Here is a 21,547-nt window from a genome sequence, read left to right as displayed (position 1 = left end):
GAGGTAAATAGTCAGAAGCCTCTCTCAGGACGCCCTTTGTCTATGATTCTGCATAGCACATACCTCCCAATCTGAAACAAGTTTAATCAAAAAGCAACTTCAAGAAAAATGGATTCTAAAACTTGCTTTTAATCATGACATACAAATATAGGGCCAAATTAAAAATATGCGGTAGAGAACTTGCTACATTGGTCCTAATATTTGGTTCATCATCCAAAACCAAACTCCTTAACACTGAATTCGTGCATCACCCAGAAGGTTTGTCTCTCTCTTGGAGCCTGTCCCTCATAGAAAACAAATATTCTTTTGAATCCAACAATTTCATTGTAGCGATAAATCTGCTCAGCTTCACCTGTTGCCCTCCAATAACCACCATTTATGGCTCTTTCCATTGGTTCAGCAATACTGTATGTCTAGGGTATTAAGGTAAAGAAGTATGCTTCATTGTCCTTCCCATACTTGAAATCACCTAAAATTTTCCAACTCAATTATATAATTTTACCAATTAAAAAGATTAATACTAGCTATCATATAAAAGCAAAGAGAATCAGAAATTAACATCAAAGTTGAGAGATAAAGATTCCATAAAATTCACTAAAACTAAATTCTTCAAACTTGGGAATGCCAAAACAAATTCAAGAACTTAAAATTCAGACTTACAAAGGTCTAAGGCTGAAATCTTTAAGGATGGAGATAAAGTTGATGGAATGGCAAAGAGTATCTCCTTTCTGCAACTCAAAATTAACTCAAGCCATATTTCTTCACGCCCAAGAAACCTTAAAAGTTGGATCAAGAATATAATTTACCAGCAGAATTAAAAAAAATCCCAGAAAATTAAAAAGAAAACAAAGAAAGAAAGAAAACACTCACTCATTGGAAGTAGAGGAGGATCATAGGCATAAAGATCAATCTTATTGATAAAATCAACAGGAAGCTTATAACCCATGATTTTGTTCATCAAATAATCCATGATTAACTGATCATTAGAAGGATAAAACCGATAGCCAGGTGCTAAACCCAACTTAACTGCTGGACAAAGCCTCTCCAACTCCGAAGGTGAAGAAGGAAAATTTTGTTCTAAAATCCTCTTCACTTCCTCTTCCCTGGAACTATTTGAACCAAAAGATGCCACTAGAAAAAGCTAGAAAATTTAAGTTATGATTTGAGAATTCTGGTTCTTATTTATAAGATTACAAAACAAGATTTTGAGAATTCTGGTTCTAATTCTTGTTTAGTAGGACAGTAGGACTCGGGTTGAACAATCGGTTTGAAACTTTTACTATGAGCTTGAATTGGGCTGACCATGCATGGATTGGTGGAAAGAAATAAACGGATTGGGCTAGGTATAAAGCCACGAGTTATTATTATTATTTACATTACAATAACAATTCGATTAGAGGTGCTTATAAGTTGGATCAAATCTATTGACATTTTAATTTTTTTGTTAAGGTTAAGCTCCATAGGCGTATAAAAGCTTAGTTTAGGTTTATTTTTAATTAAATTTATTGTTAAAATATTTTAAAAATTTTATGTATTAATATTTTTATTTTACATATATTTTGAATTAAAATTAAATAAAAACTAATTAATATTCATTGGTCATGTATGGCTTGGGCTTGAAATTTGTTATCCATGGCTTGGGTTGATTGGGTGGAGATCGCGGGCTCGGGGAATTGCCCAAATGTAGATAGGTCTATATTCGATTTGACTTTTACGAAAATTTTCGATTAATTTGCAAAATTTTTGTTTTTTTAAGAAATCAAATCAACGAAACCAAACTAAATAGCTATGAAAATTAATAAAATAATTATATATCATTGACATTTAAAATATCTAAATAACCATGCGATTAGTCAAGGTAACTAAGGATACCCACCTACTTCAATCAATTCACAACTTGTATCATATATATATATATATATATATATGCTCTTGTTTTTACAATTTTTTCATCAAAACAATAAGAAAAATGTAATGAACTAAGGGCACTTACCGATTTCTGGCCGATTTACATCATCATTAATGTTAAATATATAATAAAGTTATTCTAGAGATTCCTATAAGAATCTAAACCCTGAGATGATAACTTATGAAATTATTGCATATTGCATATTGTATGTTTAATTTTATGATTGATGTGATAGGGAAGATTTATGTAATATTCTTTTGAAAAAAAAAATCCAAGTTTAAAATATGTCAAAATAAATTAAAGAACTTGAAACTTTTTAATCGGATTCGATTTAAAATTAATTAACAATAAATAATTTTTTATTATATTTATGTGTTTAAAATATCTTATTTAATTGATATAAAATTTATTTTATTATCACTTTAATATTTCTTGTCCAGTATTATTATAGATTAATTCTTGACGTTGATATATATATATATATATAAATATATCTTCTTCCTTTGTTTCTTAGAATTCTACATACTAATTCTATTCTTTTTAAGTAAAATTTCTTTTTATTTTTTTAAAAAATAAAAAATTAACAAAATTAATCTTAAAAAAGTCAGATTAATGGATGTTTATAAACATTAATTAAGAATAATTAAAATATCATTTAAAGAAAAATTCTGCATTTAATGCATTGATTTTGCTATATAAATTTAATAAAAGCAATGCATTAATTATATACTTCTTCCTTTCAATATCTCCTAATTAATGCCGTTAGACACTAATTATTTCTCCTTTAAATTAAATATCCATCTTAAATACAGAAACCCAAAGTAATTTACACCTCAACGACTCAAATTACATAAGCTACCAAATTGCCGTGAGTAAGATAAGCATTTATGATAATGCTTGTTATCCCAATTAATAAACAAGTTGTTGGTTGAGTCCCTTTTTTAATTTATTATTAGAATTCTTGCAAGTTAAAAGGGGAAATTAATTAAGGGTACGCTTTACTTCTTGCATCTCAGCGATTAAAAAAATTATCAAGTGGAGACGGATTTAATTATTTTCATATTCGTAATATTCATATATTGAAACATTTTGTCAATTGACATAGCTTCATGGAATCGCCAATATTAATTAATTATTTTATGATAATGATTTGTTTTGATTTATCCGAATAAAGACTTTTTATTTATTTATTTGTTGGTTTTTTTTCTACTTTGGGTGCATGTTAAATATTTTTATTAAAATTGTAATTTTATAAGAAAAATAGAGGAACTAAACTGATTATGCAAGATATAAGGTTATTTCTACATTCTTCAATTTTAATTACTTATATTATTTTTTGATTAAAAAAAAAAAGAAATTAAGAATGGGAAAGAGAGAAAATTTAAAGAATATAATTTAATTTGGTCAAGATTTGAGGAGACAATTAAAAATGTTATTTTACAAATTAGAGTTAGAAGACAAATTGGATTGTCGAAGATGAAAACAAAAATGAAAGAAATAGATGTCTACATATGAAAAACCAAGGTTTATTTAGATAAAGTTGCGGTGGGGATTGATGTGGGGTTTTCAATTTTTATGACTGCTTAAGAAAGATTTGAAATAGTAATTACTTTTGGTCCTGCTTTGTTGGGTTTTTTGAAAAAAAGCATAGAAAATTTCGGCAAGACAAGTAAATGATTTTTTAAGTGATTTTTTTTGAAAAAGCGCATACAAATTAAAGAGACGACGAAAGTCATAAGAAAGTGCAGATTAAAGTGGAAAAAGGGTGAGGAAATTCCAAAAATCAGCAGCTATGAACTCTGCCTGCCAATTTGGACTGAAAATTTTGTGCAAGGATTAGTACAAGGGTTGGTGAGCCTGCACCACTTTCAAAGTAAGAGAATTTTGTATATAAATAGCTGTGCATTGAAAGCCAGCTGCACCACTGCCTTCTCTTGTAGCACTTTTCAAAGCTCTATAAAAAATAACACCTCGCTCTTTAACTCAAATTCCTCAGGCCAATGGCTCCTACACTTGCTGAACCATTCAGTGATTCCTCAGCTCTCATTGATTTCGTTATTAACCAAGGTAATGGAGTGAAGGGATTATCTGAAATGGGTCTCAAAGCCCTCCCCAAGCAATATATCCAACCTTTGGAGGAAAGGATGTGCATGACTAATATCCTGGCCCAAGAATCCATTCCCATCATTGATATGTCAAAATGGGAAGACCCCCAAGTGGCGAAATCAATTTGTGATGCCGCATCAAAATGGGGGTTCTTCCAGATTGTTAACCATGCTGTGCCTGTTGAAGTGCTAGAGAATGTTAAAGATGCTACTTATAGGTTCTTTGGGCTACCGGCTGAGCTTAAAAATAAGTATTCCAAGGAGCATTCAACTTCAAATAATGTGAGGTTTGGCACAAGTTTTACCCCTCAAGCAGAGAAGGCTCTCGAGTGGAAAGATTACCTTAGTTTGTTTTATGTCTCTGAAGAAGAGGCTTCTGCACTGTGGCCTCCTGTCTGCAGGTATAACAAAGATTCCAACTACTTGTTAGATTTTCTTGCACCATAAAACATCCTCATGACATGCACACAATTAGCTAAAGAAATATTTATTAATTGATCACCTCTTTATTTTTTCCAGGGAGCAGGTACTAGATTACATGAAGAAGTCTGAAGTTGTCATTAAACAGCTGTTACAGGTGCTAATGAAGGGTCTAAATGTGGATGAGGTTGATGAAACAAAAAAATCATTGTTGATGGGTTCAATGAGGACCAATCTTAACTACTATCCCATTTGCCCAAACCCAGAACTTACAGTGGGAGTAGGGCGTCACTCTGATGTCTCGACCCTCACAATTCTCCTTCAAGATGAGATTGGGGGGCTTTTCGTAAGAGGAAACCAGGGTGATGACTGGATCCATGTTCCTCCAATTAAGGGATCACTTGTGATCAATGTTGGAGATGCATTGCAAATATTGAGCAATGGCAGGTACAGGAGCGTTGAGCATCGTGTGGTCGCCAATGGAAGTAAGAACAGAATTTCTGTCCCCATTTTTGTGAATCCAAGACCTGGTGATATGATTGGACCATTGCCTGAATTGGTTGCAAGTGGTGAGAAACCAATTTATAAACAAGTTCTTTACTCAGATTACGTCAAGCATTTCTTCCGCAAGGCACATGATGGGAAGAAAACAGTTGAATTTGCTGAATTATAAACATCTCATCCAAATATTGTAAGCTATTGTAGATTTATTTGATGGGAAAATGGCTGATAAGAATAAACTGTTAGCATAAAAGCTTATAATATGCTTCAGGATATTAGAAAAGCTAGCCATTCTGTGCAAAAATATGTATCTTGTACGACACTGAAATCACTTGTTTTATTGTTCTTTCTCCACTTCTCCTTGCTAATAATTTTCAAATATATTACCAATAATCTTCTATTTTTTGTACTACCTATAGTCTCCTTATGAAAGCTGCTTCTTTTTTTTTTTAAATGAAAATAACCAAAAAGATATGAAAATTCAATACATGGATTCTGAATAGTATACGGCTTACGTATGTGTTTAATACAGGTACCCCATTTTTTTATTTTTACATTAATTAATTTTGAAAATTCAAATCATATATATTAAGTATAATATATATACATGTTGGTTGACAAAAATGATATTAGTGCATTTCATAAATTTAATTCAACATGTTAATGCACTTTATTAGTTTTAGTTATTTCCACATCTATATTTTTATTTATGAAAGCAATATTTATATTTGTTAAGTATATTTTTATTTATAAATAATACAAGATTCATTCAATTTATAAATAAGAATTCTAATTTTATTGAAAGTCATTCATTAAATTAATTTCTATATTCTATAAATAAAAAGATTATAATTTACATTGAATTTTTTAATTTATATTATAGTTAAAAGAAATAAACTTTATATTAATTTGATATATTTTGTACACAAAACAAATTTTAATTAATATGAACTTTATTAGTTTTAGTTTTTATATAAGTAATTTGTTATGGTATTTTAGACTTCTTCAAATGTATGTAAATATATAAATAATGTTGCAATCATACAAAGAAAACTATGCAACATTTAAATAATAGAGTAGATTAAAATTCTATTTGGATATGCAACGAGATTAATTTTGATAAAATTAAAAAAAAAAATAAAAATTATCGTAATTATGATTGAAAAAAATATTGTAACTGTGATCGAAAAAAATTTAATAAAAAATTTATATTAAATAAATCTCTAACATTTATATTCAATTAATGATGTAATAAACTCAATCATACCATATAAAAAATAAAATAGAATTCAAAACTAGGCTTAAAAAAGTCAGATTAATGGATGTTTATAAACATTAATTAAGAATAATTAAAATATCATTTAAAGAAAAATTCTGCATTTAATGCATTGATTTTGCTATATAAATTTAATAAAAGCAATGCATTAATTATATACTTCTTCCTTTCAATATCTCCTAATTAATGTCGTTAGACACTAATTATTTCTCCTTTAAATTAAATATCCATCTTAAATACAGAAACCCAAAGTAATTTACACCTCAACGACTCAAATTACATAAGCTACCAAATTACCATGGGTAACATAAGCATTTATGATAATGCTTGTTATCCCAATTAATAAACAAGTTGTTGGTTGAGTCACTTTTTTAATTTAATGTTAGAATTCTTGCTAGTTGAAAGGGGAAATTAATTAAGGGTACACTTTACTTCTTGCATCTCAGTGATGAAAAAAATTATCGAGTGGAGACGGATTTAATTATTTTCATATTCGTAATATTCATATATTGAAACATTTTGTCAATTGACATAGCTTCATGGAATTGCCAATATTAATTAATTATTTTATGATAATGATTTGTTTTGATTTATCCGAATAAAGACTTTTTATTTATTTGTTTGTTGGTTTTTTTTTTTACTCTGGGTGCATGTTAAATATTTTTATTAAAATTGTAATTTTATAAGAAAAATAGAAAAACTAAGTTGATAATGCAAGATATACCGCTTCAATTTTAATTACTTATATTATCTTTTGGTAAAAAAAAAAAAAGAAATTAAGAATGAGAAAGAGAGAAAATTTGAAAAGAATATAATTTAATTTGGTCAAGATTTGAGGAGACAATTAAAAATGTTATTTTACAAATTAGAGTTAGAAGATAAATTGGATTGTCGAAGATGAAAACAAAAATGAAAGAAATAGATGTCTACATATGAAAAACCAAGGTTTATTTAGATAAAGTTGCGGTGGGGATTGATGTGGGGTGGTTTTCAATTTTTATGACTGCTTAAGAAAGATTTGAAATAGTAATTACTTTTGGTCCTGCTTTGTTGGGTTTTTTGAAAAAGAGCATAGAAAATTTTGGCAAGACAAGTAAAAATGATTTTTTAAGTTATTTTTTTGGAAAAGCGCATAGCAAAATTGAAGACGAAGAAAGTCATAGGAAAGTGCAGACTAAAGTGGAAAAAGGGTGAGGAAATTCCAAAAGTGAGCCGCTATGAACTCTGCCTACCAATTTGGACTGAAAATTTTTAAGGTGATGCAGCTATTACCATTAGGCTTAGCGCACAACAAGGAAGGTGGAAATTTCGTGCAAGGATTAGTACACGGGTTGGTGAGCCTGCGCCATTTTCAAAGTAAGAAAATTTTGTATATAAATAGCTGTGCATTGAAAGCTAGCTCCACCACTGCCTTCTTTTGTAGCACTTTTCAAAGCTCTATAAAAAATAACACCTCGCTCTTTAACTCAAATTCCTCAGGCCAATGGCTCCTACACTTGCTGAACCATTCAGTGATTCCTCAGCTCTCATTGATTTCGTTATTAACCAAGGTAATGGAGTGAAGGGATTATCTGAAATAGGTCTCAAAGCCCTCCCCAAGCAATATATCCAACCTTTGGAGGAAAGGATGTGCATGACTAACATCCTGGCCGAAGAATCCATTCCCATCATTGATATGTCAAAATGGGAAGACCCTCAAGTGGCGAAATCAATTTGTGATGCCGCATCAAAATGGGGGTTCTTCCAGATTGTTAACCATGCTGTGCCTGTTGAAGTGCTAGAGAATGTTAAAGATGCTACTTATAGGTTCTTTGGGCTACCCGCTGAGCTTAAAAATAAGTATTCCAAGGAGCATTCAACTTCAAATAATGTGAGGTTTGGCACAAGTTTTACCCCTCAAGCAGAGAAGGCTCTCGAGTGGAAAGATTACCTTAGTTTGTTTTATGTCTCTGAAGAAGAGGCTTCTGCACTGTGGCCTCCTGTCTGCAGGTATAACAAAGATTCCAACTACTTGTTAGATTTTCTTGCACCATAAAACATCCTCATGACATGCACACAATTAGCTAAAGAAATATATATTAATTGATCACCTCTTTATTTTTTCCAGGGAGCAAGTACTAGATTACATGAAGAAGTCTGAAGTTGTCATTAAACAGCTGTTACAGGTGCTAATGAAGGGTCTAAATGTGGATGAGGTTGATGAAACAAAAAAATCATTGTTGATGGGTTCAATGAGGACCAATCTTAACTACTATCCCATTTGCCCAAACCCAGAGCTTACAGTGGGAGTAGGGCGTCACTCTGATGTCTCGACCCTCACAATTCTCCTTCAAGATGAGATTGGGGGACTTTTCGTAAGAGGAAACCAGGGTGATGACTGGATCCATGTTCCTCCAATTAAGGGATCACTTGTGATCAATGTTGGAGATGCATTGCAAATATTGAGCAATGGCAGGTACAGGAGCGTTGAGCATCGTGTGGTCGCCAATGGAAGTAAGAACAGAATTTCTGTCCCTATTTTTGTGAATCCAAGACCTGGTGATATGATTGGACCATTGCCTGAATTGGTTGCAAGTGGTGAGAAACCAATTTATAAACAAGTTCTTTACTCAGATTACGTCAAGCATTTCTTCCGCAAGGCACATGATGGGAAGAAAACAGTTGAATTTGCTGAATTATAAACATCTCATCCAAATGTTGTAAGCTATTGTAGATTTATTTGATGGGAAAATGGCTGATAAGAATAAACTGTTAGCATAAAAGCTTATAATATGCTTCAGGATATTAGAAAAGCTAGCCATTCCGTGCAAAAATATGTATCTTGTGCAACACTGAAATCACTTGTTTTATTGTTCTTTCTCCACTTCTCCTTGCTAATAATTTTCAAATATATTACCAATAATCTCCTATTTTTTGTACTACCTATAGTCTCCTTATGAAAGCTGTTTCTTTTTTTTTTTAAATGAAAATAACCAAAAAGATATGAAAATTCAATACATGGATTCTGAATAGTATACGGCTTACGTATGTGTTTAATACAGGTACCCCATTTTTTATTTTTACATTAATTAATTTTGAAAATTCAAATCATATATATTAAGTATAATATATATATAAAAGCACCCATGTTGGTTGACAAAAATGATATTAGTGCATTTTATAAATTTAATTCAACCTGTTAATGCACTTTATTAGTTTTAGTTATTTCCACATCTATATTTTTATTTACGAAAGCGATATTTATATTTGTTAAGTATATTTTTATTTATAAATAATACAAGATTCACTCAATTTATAAATAAGAATTCTAATTTTATTGAAAGTCATTCATTAAATTAATTTCTATATTCTATAAATAAAAAGATTATAATTTACATTGAATTTTTTAATTTATATTATAGTTAAAAGAAATAAACTTTATATTAATTTGATATATTTTGTACACAAAACAAATTTTAATTAATATGAACTTTATTAGTTTTAGTTTTTATATAAGTAATTTGTTATGGTATTTTAGACTTCTTCAAATGTATGTAAATATATAAATAATGTTGCAATCATACAAAGAAAATTATGCAACATTTAAATAATAGAGTAGACAAGATTCTATTTGGATGTGGGATGAGATTAATTCTAATAAAATTAGAAATAATAATAAAAATTATCGTAAATATGATTGAAAAAAAATATTGAATTGTGATTGAAAAAAATTTAATAAAAAATTTATATTAAATAAATCTCAATGTAATTAATATTTATATTCAATTAATGATATAATAAACTCAATTGTGACACAAAAAATAAAATAGAATTCAAACCTAGGCTAAATTTTCCAAAACAATGGCTTTGAAAAGATCCATGATTGAGATTGAAAGCAGAGGAAGGGACAGACCAAAATTGCTCGCAGCCTTGAAAAAGGTTATTGTTGACTCACAACTCGCTCAATTTCTGCTTATGTAATTTGAAACATTTAAGCCGTATCAACTATTGATATTCTTTCACAGAAAAAAAAAAAACAGAAAACTACTAAATATTCTTAATAGTATATGAGGCTTTATCTTGATGGTAAAAAAGAAATTATGAAATCATAGGATTTTTTTAATTTTATGTTAAATTTATTCCGTTATATATTGATCTATTAGTTTGTTTGTTTAATTTAATTTTTATAATAAAATATAATACTTAACTATAACTATAATTTCTCTTTCTAAAAAATCTTAATTTTATTTGAATTTTATAAATAAATTTTTATTACTTTAGATTGAAAGAAAGTGGTATTAATTTATATATATATATTTATTTAGTACAAGAGGGAAATAAATATATATTTCATGCCCACCTTATTTTATTTTGAAAACCAAATGTGATCAAGAAAAGCTTTTTACAAGTTTCTAAAATATCAGCAATTTTATAGAAAGAACAAAAAAAAAAGAAAAAAGAAAAAAATCAACTTTTAAGTGAGTTAGGGGATACAATTAAATTATTCTTTTATAATATTCAAAAGATTTTCTTTAGATGAAAAATATTAATTAATTGTAATTATTTTATTTGCTTTTTCCCCTTATATATGTAAGAATGGCCAATTTGCTTTGAACAATTTTTTAGTACTTTTCTTAATCAATATTAAATATTAATTATAAAAAATTACTAATATTTTAAGCAATAATAATTAATATGCAGACTTATTATGTAATATATATTAAAATTTGGCACACACACTGTGCATTTCTTAAAAAAAATTTCTAAAGAGAAGTTATATTATACTAATATTTTTAATAATTTTTTAACTAAAGTTATGTTTACTAAATTCATTCATAATTTTAATAATATTTAGAGTTAATAGCACTGATGCCTTTAAATTTTAAGTCAAATTCTATTTTAATTTTTTAATTTTAAAAAACTTTAATTAAATTTTGAATTGTAAAAAATATCATATTATGATCATTTTATATATGAAATCATCTAAATTGATGAAAAACATCAGTTGACATCACGTGGATGATGTCAACTAGCATCTCAAATGACAAAAAAAGAAATACAATAAAATTCGTTCAAAGTTTAGGGATCAAGGATGTTATTATCTTAAATTTTTTTATAATACAAAAATATTTAATAAAATATTAAATTTAAAATAATATTTTTATATTGTGTTATAATATAATTTAATAAATTAATTAAAAAAATTTTCAACAATAAATTTTATTTTAAAATTTTAAAATCTTTTTTAAAAAGTTACATATCATTTAAAAATAAAAATTTTATTTTTTATTAAAAATATTATTTTACACAGAAATTATAATATAACATATTATTTTTAATCCAAAAAATTTATTTTTTTTATAAAAAATACGATAAAATTCAAACCTAGGCTAAATTTTCCAAAACCGCGGCTTTGAAACGGACCGTGATCGAGCTTGAAAGCAGAGGAAGAGAGACCAAAATTGGTCGCAGCCTGGAAAAAGGTAATTGTTGACTCACAACTTGCTCAATTGCTTCTGAGGTTTTACAGGAGACAAAAATATCAATTTCTGCTTATGTAATCTGAAACATTTAAGCCGTATCAACTACTAATATTCTTTGACCCCAAAAAAAAGTACTAAATTGATGGTAAAAAAGAAGTTATGAAATCTTAGGATTTTGTTTAATTTTATATTATATTTATTCAGTTATATTTTGATCTATTAGTTTGTTTTTTTAATTTAATTTTTAAAATAAAATATAATACTAAATTATAACTATAATTTCTCTTTTTAGAAAATCTTAATTTTGTTTGAATTTATATAAATAATTTTTTATTACTTTAGATTGAAAGAAAATGGTATTACTTTATATATATATTTATTTCCTTCACTAACTTTTACCACTCTAATATCTAAATAACATTTCTATTCTATTTCAGCTTGACAAACGAAATCTTGAGATTTTATTCAATACATATTCCTAGCTATTATATTCCTTTTTTTATGTAGTACAAGAGGGAAATAAATATATATTTCATGCCCACCTTATTTTATTTTGAAAACCAAATGTGATCAAGAAAAGCTTTTTACAATTTTTTTAAAAAATAAGTAATTTTATAGAAAGAAAAAAAAGAAAAAAAAGAAAATTTTCAGTGTTAGGGGACAGAATTAAATTATTCTTTTATAATATTCAAAAGATTTTCTTAAGATGGAAAATATTAATTAATTGTAATTATTTTATTTGCTTTTTCCCCTTATATATGTAAGAATGCCCAATTAGCTTTGAACAATTTTTTAATACTTTTCTTATTCAATATTAAATATTAATAGTAAAAAATTACTAATATTTTAAGCAATAATAATTAATGTATATGCTTATTATGTAACATTTAAAACTTGACACACATATCATGTGTGCATTTAAAAAAAAAAATTCAAAGGAGAAGTTATACTATATTAATATTTTTCTTAATAATTTTTTAACTAAATTTATGTTACTTGATTTATGATATTAAATTCATTCATAATTTTAATAATATTTAGAGTTAAAACACCTATGTCCCTAAACTTTAAGTCAAATTCTATTTTAGTCCTTCAATTTTAAAAAATTTTAATTAAATTCTAAATTGTCCAAAATTATCATATTTTGGTTATTTCGTCTATGAAACAATCTAAATGGATAATAAACGTCAATTGACACCACGTGAATAAAATCAACTATAATCTCACATACTAGAAAAAGAACCACAATAGAATTCATTCAAAGTTTAAGTATCAAGGATATTATTATCTTAAAATTTTCTATAATTCAAAAATATTTTATAAAATATTAAATTTAAAATAATATTTTTAGATTTTATTGTAATAAATTTATTAATTAAATAATTTAAAAAATAGATTTTCAACAATAAAATTAATTTTAAAATTTTAAAATTCTTTTTAAAAAATTACATATCATTTTAAAAATAAAAAATCTACTTTATAGTAAAAATATTATTTTACACAAAAATCATAATATAAAATATTATTTTCAATCCAAAAAAATTTATTTTTATTAAAATATTAAATATCTTTTGTTATTCCTTTTTCAAATATATTTTATAAAATAGATTTTACAAAGAAGGAAAAAAGTAAAAATAAAAATAAAAGTAAATACAGAAAAATATTTTTATTTTTAAAATTCAAATTAATTAAAAATATTTTTACATTTTAAATATATATTTTAAAATATTATAATTTAAAATAATTTTTATTTTTTTCTTATGATATGATTTATTAGTAAAATAAAATTTTTTTTTGAGAAAATATATTTTTAAAAATTAAAATTAAGTTAAAAATTCAAAATTTTTTGTAAAAAATTCTACACAATTTTAAAAAATTAAGTAAAAGTTTTATATTTAGGTAAAATAAAAATATTATTTTCAGTAAATTGATTTCTTTCCCTTACTAGATAAGCAACGTTAAAGTCCGTTTAGATTGTCCATTTTTTACTTTTTATAAATATGAAATTTTAATGAAGAATAGATTTAAAATAATTTTTTATTTTTTCTTATGATATGATTTGTCAATAGAATAATATTTATAAAATAAAATAGATTTTAGAAAATTAAGTTTAAAAATTTGAAATCCTATTTTTTAATTCTATAAATTAAAAAAAATTAAAGTATATGATTTATATTTAGAGAAAATAAAAATATTATTTTCAGTAATCCAATTTATTTTCCTTACCGGATTGAACAACGTTAAGGGCCGTTTATATTACCTTTTTGATTTTTTATAAATATGAAATTTTAATAAAGAATATATAAAAAAAATTTTAGTTAATTTTTTAAAACAATATGGAATCGTTTATTTAATTTTTTAGATTGATATAAAAATTTTTACTTAATTATTTAAAATGATAATGAATTTACCATAAAAAGATTTTGAAAATTTTAACTTAATTTTAATTTTTGAAAATCTATTTTCTAGTAAAAACAAAAATACTTAACTAATAAATTATTTTACAATAAAAATCTAAAAATATTATTTTAAATTTAATATTTTATAAAATATATTGAAATATAAAAAATTTGAGATAATAACATCATTAGTCTTAAATTTAGAGAAAAATTCTATTTTAGTTCCTCCATTTGCTATTAAATATGCCAATCCACATAATCTACGTGCTATCAGTTAGCACTTACCAGTAATTTAGATGATTTAATAAATAAAATGATCAAAATAAAATAGCTTTAAATAATTAAAAATTTAACTAAAACTTTTTAAAAATTAAAAATTAAAAAAAAATTTAACTCAAAATTTAAGAACCACAAAAACTTTTAACCTTTATAATATGAAATTCATTTAGAATTTTAATAATAGCATAGATACCCCATGTGATATGGTCAATATCCTTAGAATAGCGGTAAAATGGGAACTACATTTTCTTTTTATAAAAAGGTCAAGAGGAAAATACTTTTAAATTAAGACTTAATCAACATGCATGACACATGTTAACTTTACCATTAAGAAACCAGCCACTGAAATCAATGTGCGCACATAGATCTTAAGACTTGAATTAATGTTCGACGAAACAACACTTGAAGATATATATTGTTCAATATTAACAATTCAGCCTTAGAATTATTTTTTTACAAAATAAAAATCAGCCCAAAAAATTAATTAATAAAATATTCTCGTCCATTGAACATGTCTAAGCACTCAGTTTAATATACAAGCAACATATGTATTCTTCATTCTAGTCATGATTTTGATTTCATCACAAACATAGAAAAACAAAACCTTAATTTGTAAAGCTCTAATTGCCAAAGTCTTCATTTACAAACTCTTTATGTATAGTCAATTCTAACTTGCGAATCTATTGAATAATCAAATAAAAGAGCATTACTTTATGTTTAAAATTTTTAGATTGAATTTAAAAACAAAAACTTTCAACTTGGAGAAGGTACTTGATTTCCACAATGGTAGGTGATATAATTGAAGTTCAACTTCTAAGGGTTTTTATTTATTATTTGTAAATCTGACATCATTTGGGCTAGAAAAAATTACAACAATTGAAAAAGGGATTACAGAGTTTCCGTATACTTCAAAAGGATATATTTAAAAAATAATAAATTATTACTTCTTTCGTTTAATAAATATTTTTTTATTTGCATACCTTTAATAATATCTCAAAATAATATTTCTTTTGAAAATTATAGAAAAATCATTCTTATTTTTCTTTATTACCTTTAACCTTAAACACTCATTTTTTTAAGCCAAGATTAATTACGAAAAAAAATTATAACCAATGAAAGTCAAAATTTAATTTCAAAATTTTTAAACTTTGTGCAAATTCAAAATCACAGCACTATATATGAGGTGATAGAGTATAACTTATGTGATAACTTATGTTACTTCTCCAATTAGATGCAATTAAAAATTAATAATAATAATTTTTTAAGCAAATTGGAATTGACTTGAGCCAATGACAAGTAATTTGTCAATTTTCTTTGCAATAAAACATTTTTTTGTCAAAAAACACTTCGTAAAAATCAAGTAAAGACTTAAAAAAAAAGAAAAAGAAATCTTCAAAAGCTCTGACATATACGTTTGAAAAAATAAAACAGCGTAGGCCAGTGAAATTAGATTTTCAATTAAGGATATCTAATGTTAATTCAATCTGGCGATCTTTTCGTTTCTTTGAGTTCTTCAAAGCATTCGACAACAACAATAATAATAATTATTATTAACAATAATTTTAAAAATAGTAGACGAAAGAAATAGTATAAGTTTAAATTTTTAATTGAGTGAAAAAATGAGAGAAAATTTTGTACGGCATCGTTGGATTGAAAGGAAATTTGATAAAGAGATTTGAGACAAAATCTAAAGGGTATAATTTGACAAATCATATATAATATTATATTACAACATACATAAAAATTTGATAAGATTTGCTTATATGAATGTTTAGGTAGACAACCTATATTATTAATACGTAAGATATTTTAAAATAAATTTATTAAATCAATTATTTAATTTTTAAAAATGTTAAAGTTTCAAAATTTACATTTATCAAAATCTTTCCAAATATATAAGATTTATCTTAATTTAAATAGAATAAAATATATCTTCTCATATTTTACTCTTATCGAATTCAAATAGTTTTTAAAGGTTAAATTCTTAAATCTTAAAAATCATACAAAAATTATACACCATCTAAATTAATATTCATATAAATTTAAATAAATAAAATTTATTGTTGAATCACAGTTATTTGTCAAATGTTTTTTTTATTTTTTATAATTTAAAATAAAAAAATATTTTATCTTAATTCAAAATTACACACATATCTAAATTTAAAATTATACTATCTTCTTTTATCTTAATTTAAAATTAAACTTGGATAAACTAAATTTTTAAAAATTTAGATTTTTTTAAATTAAATAATTATTAAATATATATTTATGATTTTTTCTCACAATCAATATTTTTTTCGTCATAAAAGTTTGACAAGATAAAGTTTCAAATTTAAATATGAAAAAATCTTTCATGATATATTATATGTGTAAATCTTAGTTTTTATGCTAAAATGTGAATAAAAGATTAACTTTCTCATTGATATTTGTATATAATTTTACTTTCATAATCTAAAACTTTCATAATGCTTTTTAGATTCTTTCATAATAATTTATATATCGATAATTTTTTTAAATTTTAAACTACAAATTATAAATGGTTATGATTATTTTTATTTATTTATATATACTATTAAAATTAATATAAATTAAAATTTTAAATTATAAAAAATATAATAAAAAACTCCGTGCATGGCACGGATAAAAAAAACTAGTTATTAGATATATTGGATGGAATTTCAATTGTGTAAGAAGCTGAGGTTTGAATAAATTGAAGATAGAGATTGAGATGGGCGTTGTGAACGAACTTTTATAAGAAAGGGAAAGTGCGTCGGCAAAATTAAAGAGATATGAAAGTACTAGGAAACCATCAATTCGAAAAGTCATCCTTCCTTTTTTTTTTGTTACCCTTAACTGTAACACTCATTTTTTAGGCCACGAGTAATTTCGTAAAAAAAAAAAAATTTAATAAAAGTCAAAGTTCGGTTAAACTTTGTGCAATGTGAGAATCATTAACGCTACATATGAAATGATAGAGAAATAAACAAAAGATGGGATAAATTATGTGACTTCTCGAATAAGATGCAGTTATAAAAACTAATTAATAATTTTTTAAGCAAATTGGAATTAACTTGAACCAATGACAAGTAATTTGTCAATAATTTTTTACAATATTATCTTAAAGTAAATTTTTTTTGTCAAAAAAAAAACACTTTGTAAAAATCTTGATTAAAAGAAAGAAAAAATCAAACCTCCAAAAGCACTGATGACATATAGGTTAGAAAAAATAAAATAGCATAGACCAATGAAATTAGATTTTTAATTAAGAATATCCACTTAATTCAATATAGTGATCTTTTCGTTTATATGAATTCTTCAAAGCATTTAACAAACCAACAAAAATAGTAATAAAAAAAGCTTATTATTATTATTATTATTATTATTATTATTATTATTATTATTATTATTATTATTATTATTATCAACAATTTAAAAAAAAAAAGTAAGTTTAAATTCACAATTGAGTAAAGATGGGGGTTGTGAACGAACTTTGATACGTAGGGGAAAATGGGTGTGCAAAGTTAAGGAGATACGGAAGTGCTAGGAAACCACTATTAAGTCACGTAAACGTGCCAAAGATGATCAGAATGGAATGCCCACGTAATTCAGCCTACCATTTTGGACTCAAAATGATGCTCAATTGTACATGCATTTTCCCGCCAGGATTGGTTGGGTTGGTGAGGCAAACATTTTTATAAGACAAAAATTCGGCATGGCTGCTTTCGACCTTAGACAAAATTCTCTATAAATAGCTGTAAATTGAAAGCTAGCAGCACCGGACACTAGTACTATAAGCTATTGTAGCACTCACTCTTCAAGCTCTATCCTCTGCCAAAAACAACACCTGATCTCTCTTAAATTAGTCTAAACAATGGCTCCAACACTTGCTCAACCATTCAGTGATCCCTCAGCTTTGATTGATTTCGTTATTAACCAAGGTAATGGAGTGAAGGGCTTGTCTGAAGTGGGTCTCAAAGCCCTCCCTAAGCAATATATCCAACCTTTGGAAGAAAGGATGTGCATGACCAACATCATAGCCCAAGAATCCATTCCCATCATTGACATGTCAAATTGGGAAGACCCCCAAGTGGCGAGATCAATTTGTGATGCTGCTTCTAAATGGGGGTTCTTCCAGATTGTCAACCATGCTGTGCCTGTTGAAGTGCTGGAGAATGTTAAAGAGGCGACTTACAGCTTCTTTGGGCTGCCAGCAGAGGAAAAAAATAAGTATTCCAAGGAACATTCATCTTCAAACAATGTGAGGTTTGGCACAAGTTTTAGCCCTCAAGCAGAGAAGGCTCTCGAGTGGAAAGATTACCTTAGCATGTTTTACGTCTCCGAAGAAGAGGCTTCTGCATTTTGGCCTCCTGTCTGCAAGTATAAACAACGAGTCCAATTACTGTTTATATTTTCTTGCAAACATAAAACATCTTGACATGCACAGAATCTGCTAACAAATTTATATATTGATTGATCACCTGTTTTTTTTTTTTTTCAGGGAGCAAGTGCTAGATTACATGAGGAAGTCTGAAGTTGTCATTAAACAGCTATTACAGGTGCTAATGAAGGGTCTAAATGTTAATGAGATTGATGCAACAAAAGAATCATTGTTGATGGGTTCAACGAGGACTAACCTTAACTACTATCCCATTTGCCCAAACCCAGAACTTACAGTTGGAGTAGGGCGTCACTCTGATGTCTCGACCCTCACAATTCTCCTTCAAGATGAGATTGGGGGGCTCTTCGTAAGAGGAAACCAGGGTGATAACTGGATTCATGTTCCTCCAATTAAGGGTTCTCTTGTGATCAATGTTGGAGATGCATTGCAAATATTGAGCAATGGCAGGTACAGGAGCGTTGAACATCGTGTGGTCGCCAATGGAAGTAAGAACAGAATTTCTGTCCCCATTTTTGTGAATCCAAGACCTGGTGATATGATTGGACCGTTGCCTGAATTGGTCGAAAGCGGTGAGAAACCAATTTATAAGCAAGTTCTTTATTCAGATTACGTCAAACATTTCTTCCGTAAAGCGCACGACGGGAAGAAAACAGTTGAATTTGCTGAATTATAAACATGATATAATATTTTCCTTTCGTCCATTATAGGTTTGTTTATGTATTGAAGGAAAAAAAAAGGCTGAAATGAATAAATTTGCAAGCATAAAAGTATGTTAATATGCTCATCGAAACTAGCCGTCGTGCAATAGATGTATTTTGTACTAAACCAAAAAAAAACGAAAAAAGCTTATTGAAAGTTTTCTTTTTAGTTATTTCCCCCCATTCTCCTTGTGAACAAGTTTCAAATTTATTAGCAACAGGGGATAGTCAGGGCCACGGTCCTTCAAAAAATTTTCACCTCTTTTATATTACAGTGCCTGAGTCCACTAAAATATTATTATGGTCTCCTGTCTTCTTTGAAATTATTATTTGGTGCTTCATTTATTCAGTTTCTGCTTTCGCCCTTAGGTTAGCGTATGTAAAAGAAAGAGGTCTAAGTTTGATCTAGCTATTTTTCTAGACTTCATATATTGTATATCAAAAAGAATATGCTATAGTATATCATTCAAGATAAGCTTTTTTGGTTAATATGGGAGAACGCAGTGAAAAAAATTCCTTCAGTTGAAAGAAATTAAATAAACCTTTTTCCCCACAAATTAATTAAGGTAGTTAATTATAAAATCTATGAAATATAGTTAAAATAGTAATATGATTCATTCATCTCTTTTAAGGGATGGATTATTATAAAAATGAAGTTCAATCTCCAGCGTAATTTGAAAATTTTTTTAAAATTTTCTTATATTTTAATTTTTTAAGAAGTTATTTTTTGTTTTTTAAGTATTAGTTTTGATTTTGTTAAAACATATATTTTTTTTATTTTTGTATGTTTTTATTTTAATATTTTGGATTTTAAAAAATTAAAAGTTTTATTGTTTTTTAATTTTTTTTTTAATTTTGACACATAACAATCACATGAATACTATGTTATAACCATGTATCATTATTATATAAAAAAACAACCGTGTGTCACTCACGTATGAAATATCTATATATATATATATATCATATTTTTATTGATTGATGATCGCATTAACATTTTGAATTAACAACAGGAAAGCTTCCAATTAATTAACACGTAAATTACAAGTTTGGCTACTAAATTGAATGTACTTTTAATTCAAATATCATGTTAAAAATTTTGTATAGGGTTCATACAGCATTACTTTAAGCCATTTGAATATAAGGCAAATGCTTTGTCAAAGGTCAAAATCTTTTTACCGGTGGTTGGAACTCAGAAGGGAAACTATTTTAATTTTTAAATTGGGGAAGCCAAAACACTTTCTAAGGACTCCAACTCGCGTGCTAATGATAAACATTAACAAATTAATCAGCCCAAATAGAAACCGGTGGGCGTTTATTATAAAATACGAATTTAACGAAACAGCCCTTTTTCCAGGAATTGCTATATATTTTTTTGATCAACAATCAATTAAAAACATATTTTATCGTTGAATTAAATAATTTAGTGTTGCAGTCAACCATAGTGTCATACATTGTTGGTAGAGTTTAAAAGGGATTAGGGAGTTTACATATACTTCAAAAGGATATATTTAAAAACAATAAATTTATTACAGAGGTTTAGATTTTTAGTGGCGTTTTTCTCAATGTTTAACGACATTTATAAACGTCACTAAACAATTTGCGGCATTTGCAAAAAATGCCACTAAAAATATCGACTATACATTTGTCAAGAAAAATAGTGATATTTTTTTACAAAACATCACTATTTTAGTGGTGTTTGTATATGAAAAATACCGCTAATTTAATGACGTTTATATAAGAAAAACGTCGCTAATATGGTGACATTTATATCATAAAATGCCATTCTATTAAGTGGCATTTGTCAGGATAATTGCCTTTAAATTAGCGGCATTTGTATCATAAAAATGTCGCTAATTTAGCGTCATTTTTTTAATAAGAACACTGCTAATTTAACGATATTTTAATGATAAGAATGTCGCTAATTTTAGTGACATTTTATGGTACAAATACTACTAAATTTATAATTTAGCAGCATTCTTAAACACGAACGCCTTGAAATTAAAAAATTTACTTTAAAAAAAAATTCTTTTAATATTTATTATTTTCATTAACATAAAATATTAAAAGAAATAAAAATGAACTTAAATTCAGAAACT

General features: G+C 26.5%; 3 protein-coding genes across 3 annotated transcripts; all 3 read left to right on the top strand.

The window, feature by feature from the left end:
• The first annotated feature begins 3,831 nt into the window (after nt 1-3,831).
• On the top strand, nt 3,832-5,289 carry LOC111294335 (feruloyl CoA ortho-hydroxylase F6H1-3-like). The gene is made up of 2 exons (XM_022887605.2): nt 3,832-4,415; nt 4,534-5,289. Exons 1-2 carry the CDS (start codon nt 3,910-3,912, stop codon nt 5,105-5,107), a joined length of 1,080 nt encoding a protein of 359 aa, XP_022743340.2. The 5' UTR covers nt 3,832-3,909; the 3' UTR covers nt 5,108-5,289.
• Nucleotides 5,290-7,623: 2,334 nt separating this feature from the next.
• On the top strand, nt 7,624-9,074 carry LOC111294334 (feruloyl CoA ortho-hydroxylase F6H1-3-like). Its single transcript, XM_022887604.2, has 2 exons — nt 7,624-8,200; nt 8,319-9,074. The coding sequence occupies exons 1-2, from the start codon at nt 7,695-7,697 to the stop codon at nt 8,890-8,892; spliced, it is 1,080 nt and encodes a 359-aa protein (XP_022743339.2). The 5' UTR covers nt 7,624-7,694; the 3' UTR covers nt 8,893-9,074.
• A 9,036-nt stretch (nt 9,075-18,110) lies between these two features.
• On the top strand, nt 18,111-19,621 carry LOC111294332 (feruloyl CoA ortho-hydroxylase F6H1-3-like). The gene is made up of 2 exons (XM_022887603.2): nt 18,111-18,728; nt 18,850-19,621. Exons 1-2 carry the CDS (start codon nt 18,223-18,225, stop codon nt 19,421-19,423), a joined length of 1,080 nt encoding a protein of 359 aa, XP_022743338.2. The 5' UTR covers nt 18,111-18,222; the 3' UTR covers nt 19,424-19,621.
• The last annotated feature ends 1,926 nt before the right edge of the window (nt 19,622-21,547 follow it).

Source organism: Durio zibethinus, chromosome 14, assembly GCF_047325235.1.
Source record: "Durio zibethinus cultivar Kanyao isolate XHJ-2024 chromosome 14, ASM4732523v1, whole genome shotgun sequence".
NCBI classification, from domain to species: Eukaryota; Viridiplantae; Streptophyta; class Magnoliopsida; order Malvales; family Malvaceae; genus Durio; species Durio zibethinus.
The sequence above is the reverse complement of the archived record's forward strand: the minus strand, read 5'-3'. Positions and strand labels throughout refer to the sequence as shown.